The sequence below is a fragment of the Amphiprion ocellaris genome, chromosome 24, assembly GCF_022539595.1.
Source record: "Amphiprion ocellaris isolate individual 3 ecotype Okinawa chromosome 24, ASM2253959v1, whole genome shotgun sequence".
In the NCBI taxonomy this organism is placed as follows: Eukaryota; Metazoa; Chordata; class Actinopteri; family Pomacentridae; genus Amphiprion; species Amphiprion ocellaris.
In genome coordinates, this window is record NC_072789.1 from 7,213,412 (window position 1) to 7,226,374 (window position 12,963).

Genomic DNA, 12,963 nt, shown 5'->3' on the forward strand with positions numbered 1-12,963 from the left:
TTATTAATAATAATAATAATAATAATAATAATAATAATAATAATAATAATAATAATAATAATAATAATAATAATAATAATAATAATAATAATCAATATATATAGTTAATTATGTTTTAAAACATGATGTATTGAAAATGTAAAAATATCAAAATTAACACTGGAACAAGAGTTCTGTGCCGTTGTAGTTACAGACAGCTTTTTCTCTGCTTCTTTGGCTGCATTATGTCCCTTCTCAATCTATTTATCACAGCTTTATCATATAACTTGTGTTTTTAGTTCATAATCAAACCCAATATATCAAATCAACAAATCACAGAAAATGATGAAAACTTTCTTGTGGCCTGAGCTTTGACCTGAAGCAAGAAGTAAACTAAACAGTTACTTGACTGGTGGAAAAATAATCAGCAACCATTTAGATTTGTTATTTCTAAAGCAAAATTGACAACCACATTGAAAGTATTGCCTATTTTTTGATGTATTATATGATAGTAAACTGCATATCTTGGGTGTTAGGACTGCTGATGGACAAAACTAGCAAACCCAGCAACATAACTTTACACCAGTTGGTACTTTTTACAATTTTTGGACATGTAATAGTCAAATTTATAATTGATTAATTGTCACAAATGGGAAACTGGAACTGGGTCAGGTTTGGTATTTTTGCTTGAAGAATGACTGATGAATCAATCATGACAACAGCTGCACAGTTATTTAAAAATGGCTTAATTAGCACTAATCAATAATGATTTGCAGCATGAGACATTTAACTTTTGACCGAAACCAGAGATGCAGTTGAAAAGTCTGAGGAATGTCCCTAACTGAGTGAAATGACCCGTGGCAGAAACGGTGAAAGCTGATGGACTTCTCTAAAAGTGCTTCGGTGCTTCCTTTCTTATCTCCTTTAGGATGGGATACGCTGAAAAATGCCGTCCCACAATTCCTTGCAGCAGCAACATTCAAACCGCTGCACCATCCATGGCAGACCCATGTCGACAACGTACACTGTCACATGGTTACATAGCCTGTAGTGTCAGTGCAGTCAGATCCTCTTAGAAACCGCGGCTGTCTTTTCCTGTCTCCTTATGAACTCCACTTCACAGATTTCTTTGACCGTTTTCCATCGAGGTCAAGGAAAAGTGTTTCGGAAAAGACATAATTTTTGTGACTACTCAGCCACAACCTAGATCCTCAGTTGTCTGAATCTAACCACTCACAGTGCTCAGGATTTTACCCATGTCATACACCCTGGACAGAAAGGCTTCAGTGATAGGAAAAGGTCACGCTTAAAAATAAACACAGGTTGTACAGAAATTACCTTTCCTGAATTATGTATATACTGTTCATATATGGAGAAGTGGTTCATTTGGAAGCGTTCTGAAATGTAAAAGTGCATAGAGCACCAGAACACTACCTGGAAAGTCGATTGCCAGGAATTAACTGGTAAAGTAATCATTGAGTCATTAGTATTGATCAACACCCACCCATACACACACAGTCGAATAATGCATGGTGCATTGTAAATCTAGCTTTTCTTCTTTGTAACAGACCAAGGCAGGATCATCTTTGTGTGTGGGAAATGATGCCTTGTGCACCTTTCTGTCATCTGAGTTGATTGCATTCACAGATAGAGGTCGAGGTGTGATCTACCGTATTTCTCACTGACCTGGCCTTGACTGCAGAAATCATCTGTATTGTTGTGAAATCACATGAGGCTTGGCAGTCACCATTTCTCATAAAAGTCATAATAGTTGCACCCGCCCAGGCAGTGGCCCGTGAAAGGTGTAGAGGTGCTAATCTGGTCTCGGCGAGTAGGTAAACGTCACAAATCCAAACCAATTACAAACAAAGTCCAGCATTCAATCTGGCGCCAGAGTTTTAAATGAGATTTTTTTTGTCTACGAATGATAAGAAAACATAGCCAGTGGCGGTCGATACTTTGCCACCCGTTTCCCAGTGCAATTTGGGTCATCGTCGGCTGATATTTTAAGATACAATAGCCTGATGTTACTTTCCTGCATGCAGGTACACGTGTCAACAAAAAGAGAAGAAAAAAAATGGCATACAGCTCACAAATTAGCAAATCCAATCAGAGCTCTCTGATAGCTGTCTGCTCAGAGGACCTCCCAGGAGGACACTGTTAGCTGTAGCACCGGAGGTTAACAAGCAGAGCAAAGGGAGAGCGGTAATTTCTTCTAGCTGTCAATTTCAAAAAAGATTTAAATGCAGAGCTCCAAGCATTACCCTTTTCTTTAGTGTATGCGCCACACATGCATTGCATGTGGACTGTATTGATTGTAAAGTCATGGCTGCAGCTTTAATCTATTCTCTAAGTGAGTCGATGCTACTGGCTGAGGATCAGCATTGTTGGAAACAGAAGCAAGGAGCTGTATTGTGGGGTTTTTTGTTTCTTTTTACACCCAGGCTTCTGCATACGTAAGGTGCTGGCAGAGTGTGAGATAAGGCAGTTTTATTGCTTACAGGAAACCCAGCCCATCCATCTCACCATCACATAATGGCCTGAGCAGCAGGGAAAAAAGGCTTCCCACTACAAGTAAGCAAGGAAATCATGTTGCAGGAGTGTATAAGCGGTGAGATAGGGGCAGGACTGCATGCATTACTTGGTTGAGTAAACACAGAAACAGGGCTTGTGTGATGTAAATCCACTCACCATGTTGACTTCTGACACCATGTCTATGCTGGCCACGTCTATGCTCATGCCCACTGCAACAGGGGCCCCTGGAAGAGGTTAAACAGCTGGTTATGCATGCAGGCCTACACCTCTACACCTGACCACAACACTGTGAATGGCGCCAAAAATAAAGCTGAGGATTAATGGGGGGGTGAATGCGGCGCATACCTCCAAAGTCCGGCCTCAGTCGGATGTCATATCCCTTCAGCAGTTTATCCACCGTCTCCTTCACGAAAGACATGTTGCCCGGTTCATTGACGCTGAAATGACAGCAGAGAAAACACAAGAGAAACCGTCACCTTGACTCCTGTACCAATCAGTCCGGCCAATAACCTTGACTCCTCAATCATGACAAAAGCGCTCACCTTTTTGCGCAACACACAATCGAACCGACAACCAGTGCGGACAAGACGCGAAATTGACGAACCCTCTGCAAAGCAAACATCACTATTTCCTGTTTTTTTGTGTGTTAAGATGTTTTTTCTCGTTGTTTACAAGCACAACAACAACAACAGCGAAGAACCCCCAATCAACAGACGGTTCCGGACGCTCCTCAAATCAAGAGTAAATCCACTGATTGAACCAAAAAGGAGAAAGTCGACTGAGGCGCGGAAAAGTCAGCAGCTCGCTGTGGATGGAGTCAGATGTGAAATATGGGCTGACATCGCCTCCCTGGCATGAATATTGGCTCCGCTTTTCTTTGCCGTCTCTGACTGTGCGAGAGGCTCTTACATTCAGGAGCTGAAGCGCATATTGATGAGGAGGGAACATGCAGGGGATGCTGCTGCTGCTGGTGGTGGCGGTGAAGGCACTCGGCTCGTTCAAATGAGAGACGAAGCCCAACACTTAACACACTGTAAAAAAATACCCACCAGTAGCTGCACCGTCCTCTGAGCTTTCAAGCTTTTTATTTTTTATTCTTTCATGAAGACATAAGGGAAACAGTTTTGCTCCTTTTGAAAGCAAATTAACTGAATTTCCAATATTTGAAATGTCATTAGATTATTTTAATTCCTCTTGAAAAGTCTGATGTGAGTGTTTAAAGGACCACTGATGTAATTTTAGTGACACCCTTTGATTAAGTAGCCGGACTCACAGAGACATACTAAAACAGGAATGGTCACAACTGGAGCAGCAGAGACCGAGATATATTGACTTTCTGTCAAAAACGCTTGATGCTACACTGTAAAAAAATCGGGCAGCAAAAGCACCAGAAAAAAAATATAGCAAAATATGTCATGTAAAAAATGGTGGAATACTGTAACCCTCAAAAACTGCTGCTAAGGAACTGTGAAAATTACAACAAATATCTATAAAACTGTGACATTTGAATTACAACATTTATTATTAAATTACTATTTGTTAAAAAAAGTTTTAATGTGGACATTGTTTATAGTGTTTTGTTTTTTACACTTAATGTGTAATTTATTACTTTTCTCAGTGGTTTAACTAGATTTTTGTAATGAAACAAAAACAGAAAAATATGTTAAAACGGTTAAAAGAAATATTTATTTTTTTCAATCCTCATTTTTTTATTTTTTAAAAATGTATTTATTTATTTTAGAAATAAGGCAAAATATCCATAAATAATTAGTTTTTTTTTGCTTATTTAAACTAAAAATGGTGTAATTTTACAGTGAAACATGTAAAAGAACAAATTCTAAAAATGATAAATTTTGATGTGGGTACTATTTATAGTTTTGTCATGTGTTTCATAGTGAACATGTATTTTTTTCCCCCTGTGATTATGTTCAGTAGTAGTAATTTAACAAAACACAGAACAGAAAATATGTAAAACAACAGTAAATTGTTTTTAAAAATGAAGGGTTATAAAGTATTACAATGTACATTTCTCATAATCAAAAGCTTCTCTGATTGGTAAATGTCTTTCAAAACAAATAAATGACTTTGTGTTTAAAAATAAGCAAAGCGCACCTTTAGTGTTTGTTTCATTTAGGTGAGATCGCTTTAATTTCAAGAATCTGTTTCATTTTTTACTTCATTTTAAACAGATCATTACTCTAATCAAGTTACTGCCTCCTACCTTAGCAACACTCCTTGGGTAAAATTGACATTTTTTACAGTGCTCCCCACGCCATCTGCGCCAATCCCCTTCCCCAGTGCTTCCTATAAAAATGGCGGGACCTGAACAATATCGAGTGTGGACAGGCTGCATTCATCAACCTATTAATCGATGCTCGTGATTGATTAGCCTGTTAATCGTCTTTAATGGCCTCTTTTCCTGATCTCAAATGTGGAGCTACACCGTAAATTATTTAGCTCGGGCAAAATTGAAGCCCAGGTCCAGAAATCCCGCGGATAACTGGGGGGCGCGTGTGTATACGCGGACACAGTCGGGGAGCCTCATTAAGGGACAATGCGCGCCCCCGTGTGTGTGTGTGTGTGTGTGTGTGTGTGCTGCTGTGACATTTCATACCTCGTGTCATAGATGGCGAATAACTTCTTGTTTCCGTCAACAGCGTTCCTGAAAGAAAAGAAGACACGAAAAAAGGTGATGACATCATTAATTATAAAAACGCTGGCGGCCAGTGAAAACGCTCCTGTCACAACTATGGTGATAAACATACGCCATCTGGAGAGATTTAGTTTCGTCGTGATTTCTTGACTTTATTGTGCTCATTATGTATTATTATTATTGAAGTTTTGGAGACCTGCTGCATTTCTTGTTGCAGTTAATTGACCTCTGCAGTCTGTTTCTGCACAGTAGTAAAGCTGGAATGTAAAACAGTAGGATGCCTGCAGGGGGAATACAGTATTGAATGGCAGTCGATTTCCTCTAGGAGCAGCCCCCTTTCTCCCCCTCTTCAACCCCCGTCCTCCCCCTCCATCCATCCATCCATACATCTATCCACACACACTCCTCTGGCTCCTCCGGCTGCAGCTCCCCGTCCACACGCCACATCTCCACACGGATTAAAGAGCGTGGAGGGAGGTTAAATATCCCACACTAATTACTGTCTACGAAACGTGGAGCTCGGCTACCCTCTTATGGCAACCGTCAGGATGATAACGACTTTGAGGAGGACTTGTTTAATGGGTGATGAGGCACAGTGTTTAAAAAAAGTAATGAGTTGACTAATGCAAATAAATGCAGTTTGTTGGCGATGGCGCTGTGTTGTTTTACTCACGTACTCGTCAGTATTCTCTATTTAATGTCTTACTCTCTACACCCCCAAAATATGTCCCATACAATATTGTCAACAACCTCAACAAAAGAAGTAGAAGACTTTTATTTTGAAAAGGGGCTGCGATATTACACAAATACCACAATGCCACCAACATGGATTTGTTTTTGTATTTTGTTATGGCTTATTTTATTTTATTTTATTTTTTTTGCAGTTTTAGTGACTTTGTAGACCAAAAGCTAAAACAATTTGGTAAAAGTAAATGGTTGAAACAGTTAGCTTGCCTTAAAAGTAACTGAAGTGTTTAAATAGTTGAAATAACTACCCTAAATGTTGGCTAACCTCAAAGAAGGGAACAACTGTTTGAACATTAGCTAAAACAAAAGCAATACAAACAAACAAACAAAAAGAAAAACAACAAAAAAAACTGCTTAAATAGCTCATTACATGTAACATTTAACATAATATTTTGCCGTTTTAGTGACTTAGTCGACTAAAAGTTGGAACAGTTCGGTGAATGTAAATAGTTGAAACAGTTAGCTAGCATTTAAAATAATGTCAGTGTTTAAACAGTTTTGAGTTGAAATGATAGATAGATAGATAGATAGATAGATAGATAGATAGATAGATAGATAGATAGATAGATAGATAGATAGATAGATAGATAGATAGATAGATAGATAGATAGATAGATAGATAGATAGATAGATAGATAGATAGATAGATAGATCGATCGATCGATCGATCGATCGATCGATCGACCGACCAACAGACAGACAGACAGACAGATAATTGATTGAAACAGCTGAATTAACTAGAAGCAATGGTTTTAAGATTTAACTGGCACTAGATAGCTGAACTAGTTATCTAAAAACAATGTTTAAGTTTAATATGACTAACAATAGGTAAAATGTATCAGTTTAATCTTTGAAACTGTTCAGTAAAAGTGAGGGTATTTTTTATTTATTTTTTATTTAATTTTTTTTAGCTAATACATTTTTAAATATTTCTGGATGTCAAGGTGGGAGAGATGCTAAGAGAAAAGGTTAATGCATGAAAATATTTGTGCTTCTGTCAAACTACTTTGTCCGTCAGAGGAGTTTGAATTCATCTGACAAAAGTTCAGCAAGCTCTGGTGGTTCGTCAGCTTCTTTAATGGCCTCACTTGACGATAAGGCGTCGTCATTGTAGCTGTAGCTGAATTGAGGAGCAGGGTTTGAAGCCCGCACCTGATTTTGTCCCCATCAGCTGCACCGTCGGCGCGCCTCCTCCTCCTCCTGCCCACCAATGGGGAGCACATATTTAAAAAATTATCAGCCTCTGTTGCGGCACTTCATTCTCTCGCACCGGCAGTAGGCGGTGTAGCAAAAGACACGGGGAAAAATGTGGAGCGAATCCAGTCTTGTGTCGGGAGGCTGGCGGACGACAGCGAGTAGGCAGCCCGTGTGATGCTGATGCTGCTGCTGCTGCAACACCTCTGGAGGCGATGCGGGAGACGCGGTGCAGCAGGCAGTAAAAAAGGCAAAGGAGCCGATAGGAGGAGAGCAGCAGACAGACTACTACAGGAGATGGGGAGCCGCTGACTGGGAGAGAGAGAGACATAGAGAGAGAGACAAACAGCCCATGGTGGAGAAGCTACAGAGACGGAGGGGAGACAACCGACAAGCCCGGAGATAAGGTGACTGAACCCCTGATCGTCCAGTTCCAGCACTGCCGACGGAGACCCCCGCATCCTCCAGTCGCTCTTGGAGGAGGGGAGAAAACAAAATAAACCCCGGTGGTGATGGATCTGCATTCAGGTAGCACCCCCTTTTTCTCCCTCTAGCTTTTATGATTAGACACAGCATGGCAAATAGGAATAAGATTCATGTTTTTTTGGGTTTTTTTTGTGATGGAGAGAGTGGGAAAAGGTGATGGTGAAGGAAAGGAGAGGGGGGGTGGCCCGTATGAATTGTAATGCGCTGCTTTCAAACGCAGTGGAAGCTTTACACAATGGGAATCACACTGCAGAGAATAATTTGCCTGTTTTTCTTTTCCCTTTTAAATTCATTTGTTTGCCTGTTCTTCGTGATCTTCCAGCCTCTGTGCTGTTTCTGAAGCTCGTGAGGCAGATGTTTTGGAAGAGTTGCAGATTGCAGCCTCATTGAGCAAGAGATTGTCCCGTTACTTGATTTAGTGATTCCTGTAATGGTCTGCCTGTGTATGCAGTGAGATAATAAAGAGTTTCCTCATGTTGGTTTTGGTGCCTTTTGAGAGTCAGTTAAAAAAAACACACACACACACACACACACACACACATTCTTTTGTGTTGTGGTGAAGGTATCTAGAGATTCTGTGATGCAGTATTCTTCTTTCTTTGTGTGTCTTTCTTCATGTGGATGTGTGTTACAGCTTCAAACAACAAAGTGAGCAGAATTCCAGTGATGGCACGACTCATCCTTTCCCTCCTGCTCCTCTGCAGATGCCAAAATAGGTAAACTAATGGATAAAACACATGTAAAACTATTGCTGAAATGTTTGAATGCTATTTTGTAGTCTTAATATGAAAGCATGTGGTCTTAAAGTGGGGAACACAGTCACAAAGTTTAATTTTCAGTGCCATTGCCACAAATTTTGACCTACTGCCCACAATTTAGCAAATGAAATTCTTGGAATTTCATGCACCTTTTCGCTGAGGGTTCCTGCCAGCTTTGCCCTCGCCTCTGTGATTGATTGCATATCCGAGCCGCACTCTGCTACAGTACTGCTTAAGTGGCCGTCCTGCACTCAAGAAAAGCAAAAGAGATCTTTGGCAAAGCTGTCAGTAAATCACTGGGATAGTCCACTTTCATCCGAGTAGATCGATGGCTTTTAGATCACATGTTCAAATCTAGGATATAACCTTTGTTCGTCTCCTCAATTCCTCTCCCTGGCAAATCTTTTTTGTGTGTATGAGCGCAGTGCTGGAAAAAAAAGAGTGTAATTTTCCTCGTTTTCCAGCCACAAAGAACGTGCTTATACTAGAGACATAATGCCTCTCTTCTTGCCATATTTAGAGAGGGAACTCATTTGTTTGTATTTGGATCACATGTCAAAGCCTTAATTATCTGTACTGGTAGTTGTAAGCAGTACTTATGTTCAATAATTAATCACAACAAGCCTGTCCTTAATGCGGCAAGCTAATTAATCACAATAACCATGTCATGTTCGATGTCCTGCAGTTTAAAGAATACCAGGATGGTGTTTCTGCTCAGAGTTTCCTTCTCGCTTCCTTGCTTCCTTCACATCTCCTCTCCTTTCCTAGTCTCTGCCAGTCATCCTCGGAGGCTCAGAAGGAGACGGGCGCCAACGACAACAGCACAGTTTTCACCAGGATCCTGGACGGGCTCCTCGATGGTTACGACAACAGGCTCCGGCCGGGTCTTGGAGGTTAGCTGAGGGCCATTTTTTCTCAGTTTTGTTCCGCTAATGCAACATTTAGAGCGCTCCAACTTGAAAAAAAAGACAGTAATCTTACTCATACTGCCACATAAGACCAGCCTGCTAACCCAAACTTCTCAGTTTTCATGATCTGGGTAATGGTCAAATGCTGGGGTAGAAACGGTGCGAGTAGATGTGAAATTTGCTTCCACGTCAGTTAAGGTGATGGCACACGTGTTGTTGTCAGATGCTGTGGTCCCTCTGAGGATCATGAATGCTGGCGGTCTTCTCTTGAACGCTGCCATGATGGGGAGAGTAAATCAATCAAGCCATCTTCAACACAGCTTGGATTCAGTGTGCTGTGGTGTTTTATTCACGCTCCTCACCCTGGCAACAGGAGATAACCTTGAGAGCCAACAAATTGCCATTCAGAGAGGGTGATTTTTTTCTTTTTTTTGCCAAGAGACTTTTGAAATGAAAGCTTTTTATTTCCTCCTTCTTTAATAATCCATTAAATTCCTACAAGCTCTTTATTTCGTCGTCATGACACAGGTCTGCGTACACTTTTTTTTTTTTTTTGCAACGTACATACAGTACTTGCCCTGTAATAGATGGAAACAAGAGCTTTTTCATGCTGATGTGTCATGGCAAAACCCTGCTCTCACATCCTGGTAACGGTTGCTAACCTTGACAAGAGGGCCTATAAATATATACCAGAAAAAAAAAAAACATTTGGACCTTCATTCAGCATTCAACAAGCTGCTCTCCACACAGCGACCAATCCTGGTTTTCTAGGACCACATTTATATTCATAGAGATTGTGTGATTTTGCTGGTGCAAATGATAGAAATGAGGTGCTACCTTTTCACATCATGATCCTGAAATAATGAAGCTGACTAGATTTGTAAAGGCACTGGTCTGTTCTGTGGCCGATGGGGGTTCTCCAACTGCTGCTAATATTGATGCTATAAACTGATTTTATTGATCAATATCTTGACCGTTTGCATGCACCAATGTCAGAAGAAACTTATAATTTGTTCAAATATTGTCAAAATGGGAACTAGAGTCGCAGTAGTAGTCTGTTTAGTAATTTGTGGATCGGCCGTGGATCGATTAATTATTTAGTGACCTTTTTAAGCAAAACATAGACCGTTTTGAAGATGCAAACCTGAGCTGTGGAAAACTGTGATGGACTCATTAATTCATTAGCTAATCTTCAGATTAATCTGATTTTAATTTTTTTCTGTTTACGCTCCAAAAGTCAGTGTCTTCACCCGTTATTTAAGATCGAACACAAGCGCATAAACTGTCTGTTGATGGCATTTGCTGTAAATATTGATCAGCCTTGAACAGTTAAAAGGCAATGAATTCATTACAAATGTCATTTTCAGTTTTATTACACAGCTTATGCCACTGTGTCCAACGTCAAAAATACCCGAGGAAGGCACTGAAACTAAAATTATATTGCTTTTCATTGCTTTTCTTTGACCCCCCTCACACCTCATACATTTTCAACTGTACTTTCTCCACAGAAAATGTCACAGAGATCAAGACAAATATTTTTGTCACCAGCTTCGGCCCCGTGTCTGACACCGAGATGGTGAGTTCATCGATGGCAAACACTGTAGACACACAGAGAGAGATTGGCTGAGCTGGACAAACACACGTAGACATCCGAAGCCCGTATAGAAAACTCTGTTTTTAGACTGAAACCTATATTTACATTTCATGAGACTGGTACCGCTGCTCCTGCTATTCCCTGGAAGTACACCCATGCCCTAGTTGTGTCTTTGAAGTTAGCTCTTTTTTGGCTACTTGCAAATGAGACGAAATTAATGTGGATGACTTAAACTTTTAAGATTTAATGCAATGTGGCTGGCCCATTCCAACTTGTTCCAAGTGATTCATCTCTTTATTAATCCGCTCTCTTATGAACTATAAAGTTCTACCTGGATGGCAAAATGCATTAAATCTCCTCTTTCATTAAACCTTCCATTACACCCTGCCATATCCCTGGCACACTCTGACACAGCAGTGATCAAACTTGCCACTTTGCTATAATTGACTCGAGAAAGGTAGTGTCAGAAGAGCATGATTGATTAATGAATTGTGGCATGAGACGTGAGCTCTTTCTGCGCTCCATGAAAGCTTATATGTCAGTCTGCTAACAGCGTCATTATTCTGTGGGGTGGAGTATTGTATTTGTTTCTTGGTCATTTGTTTTTCTGAGCTTCAAGCGAGTCGATATTTCACACATGAGCAAATTCAAGATGGATTTATACACCGCGATGTTTAATCACTATATCTGTAAAAGCTAAGGTGATTCATGAGGACATAAAGAGGAACTGGTTTGTCATTTTGCTCAGTTAAAATAGCTTTTCTTTCTGTACAAATGTGTTTTTGATGTAACTCTAAATACGTTTTGAAATGTGAGAAGGAAAAACCCGTTTATTTATTGAGGAATTCTTTGGAGGAAATGCCCCAATTGTATGAGTCTACATCAGTAAATGATGCCGTAACACTAAATAAACACCATGCAAAGTGCTTTTCGGAAGCTGAAGAGTAAAACAGACAACCATCTCTTATAATGCAGTTAACATTCCAGCCAGAGGAAGATCTTTCGCCCTTGGCATCCCTTCAGCATCGTTTGGGATCAAATAATTCCAGAGCAGCCAGAGCGGCGTGCAGTTTCCTGACATCACATTGAAAAGACTCCTAGGTCCAAAAAGTCCACACCTCACCAGTATTTTTGAGCTAAATGTGCAAAGTTATTGCTCATTTTTGGGTCTTTTTCTATTCATTTAACACAAACTGTGACTGTTCACAGAAAAAGAACCCATTTCTCTTCCTTAAAACCTCTTCTTCTGTCTCAGGAATACACCATTGACGTGTTCTTCCGTCAGAGCTGGAAGGATGAGCGCCTGTGCTTCAAAGGGCCCATGGAGATGCTGCCGTTAAACAACCTGCTGGCCAGCAACATATGGACTCCCGATACTTTCTTCCTTAATGGCAAGAAGTCTATTGCTCATAACATGACCACGCCCAACAAGCTGCTGAGGCTGCAGGATGACGGCACTTTGCTTTACACTATGAGGTAGGGCAACCGTGAGCAGGAACTTTGCGCCACGACAAGCCTTATTATAAACCACTCGGTGCCCAAGGTTGCATTTTTGCACTTGCTGCATTTCAAAATCCATTTCACATATCTTGCTCGTCAGAGAAGTACAAAGGTTCAAGGTCCAGTATTTCTGAGAGTCTCAGAATCCTTCAGTGAACTGAGGACGCTTCCTATTTATCTGTTCTTCAGCATTTATCAGAGGGCAGTGAAGAAAAGGCTTTTTAGAGTATAGAAAAATGAGGAGAAGAGGCAGCTGAGTCAATGTGGAACAATACAGCTTTGAATGCAGCCAGTAAGCAGAGAAATCCTCAGATTGGGACTCAGACTGCAGGAGAACAGTGACACCCAGTGGCCAAGAGAGACATTTCAGTAATCCTGGAAAAAGTCCATATTCATTTCAGAGCGAGGGAGATACCCTACATAACAAGTGTTTCTTTCAAGTCTTTAGTTTCTTCTGTTTTTTGTTTGTTTGTTTATTTTAATTAATATTAGCAAATTATTTCACATAAAAAAAGAGTGAAGTGTCTCTTTAAATGCAGGATTTAAAAAAAAAAAGCTACAGAGGGAGATCATTTATTATGAAAAGCAACCTCATTGTGAACTATAGTT

The 12,963-nt window shown here is 40.3% G+C and overlaps 2 protein-coding genes across 12 annotated transcripts in view; one reads left to right on the forward strand and one right to left on the reverse strand.

The window, feature by feature from the left end:
• Nucleotides 1-12,963, reverse strand: part of LOC111563566 (gamma-aminobutyric acid receptor subunit beta-3-like) — a 157,532-nt gene that overhangs the window by 43,298 nt on the left and 101,271 nt on the right. For 7 of the 11 annotated variants that reach the window (XR_004846730.2, XM_035944669.2, XM_035944667.2 and 4 more), the window contains 3 exons: nucleotides 5,129-5,176; nucleotides 2,860-2,951; nucleotides 2,671-2,738 (listed from right to left, as the gene is read on the reverse strand). Coding sequence is in view for 10 of the 11 variants with exons in the window: in XM_035944667.2 (XP_035800560.1) it covers nucleotides 2,671-2,738; nucleotides 2,860-2,951; nucleotides 5,129-5,176 (208 nt within the window). In the remaining variant the exon portion in view is untranslated. Of the gene's footprint in view, nucleotides 1-2,670; nucleotides 2,739-2,859; nucleotides 2,952-3,056; nucleotides 3,508-5,128; nucleotides 5,177-8,501; nucleotides 9,020-9,049; nucleotides 12,116-12,963 lie in introns of those variants that run through there. The other 4 variants (XM_035944668.2, XM_055008417.1, XM_023262679.3 and 1 more) reach the window with 4 other exon arrangements.
• LOC111563568 (gamma-aminobutyric acid receptor subunit alpha-5-like) overlaps nucleotides 7,022-12,963 on the forward strand; it is a 37,403-nt gene continuing 31,461 nt past the window's right edge. The window contains exons 1-5 of the mRNA XM_023262685.3: nucleotides 7,022-7,636; nucleotides 8,229-8,310; nucleotides 9,121-9,245; nucleotides 10,769-10,836; nucleotides 12,110-12,330. Of these exons, the coding sequence (XP_023118453.1) occupies nucleotides 7,621-7,636; nucleotides 8,229-8,310; nucleotides 9,121-9,245; nucleotides 10,769-10,836; nucleotides 12,110-12,330 (512 nt within the window). The 5' untranslated portion in view covers nucleotides 7,022-7,620. The remainder of the gene's footprint in view (nucleotides 7,637-8,228; nucleotides 8,311-9,120; nucleotides 9,246-10,768; nucleotides 10,837-12,109; nucleotides 12,331-12,963) is intronic.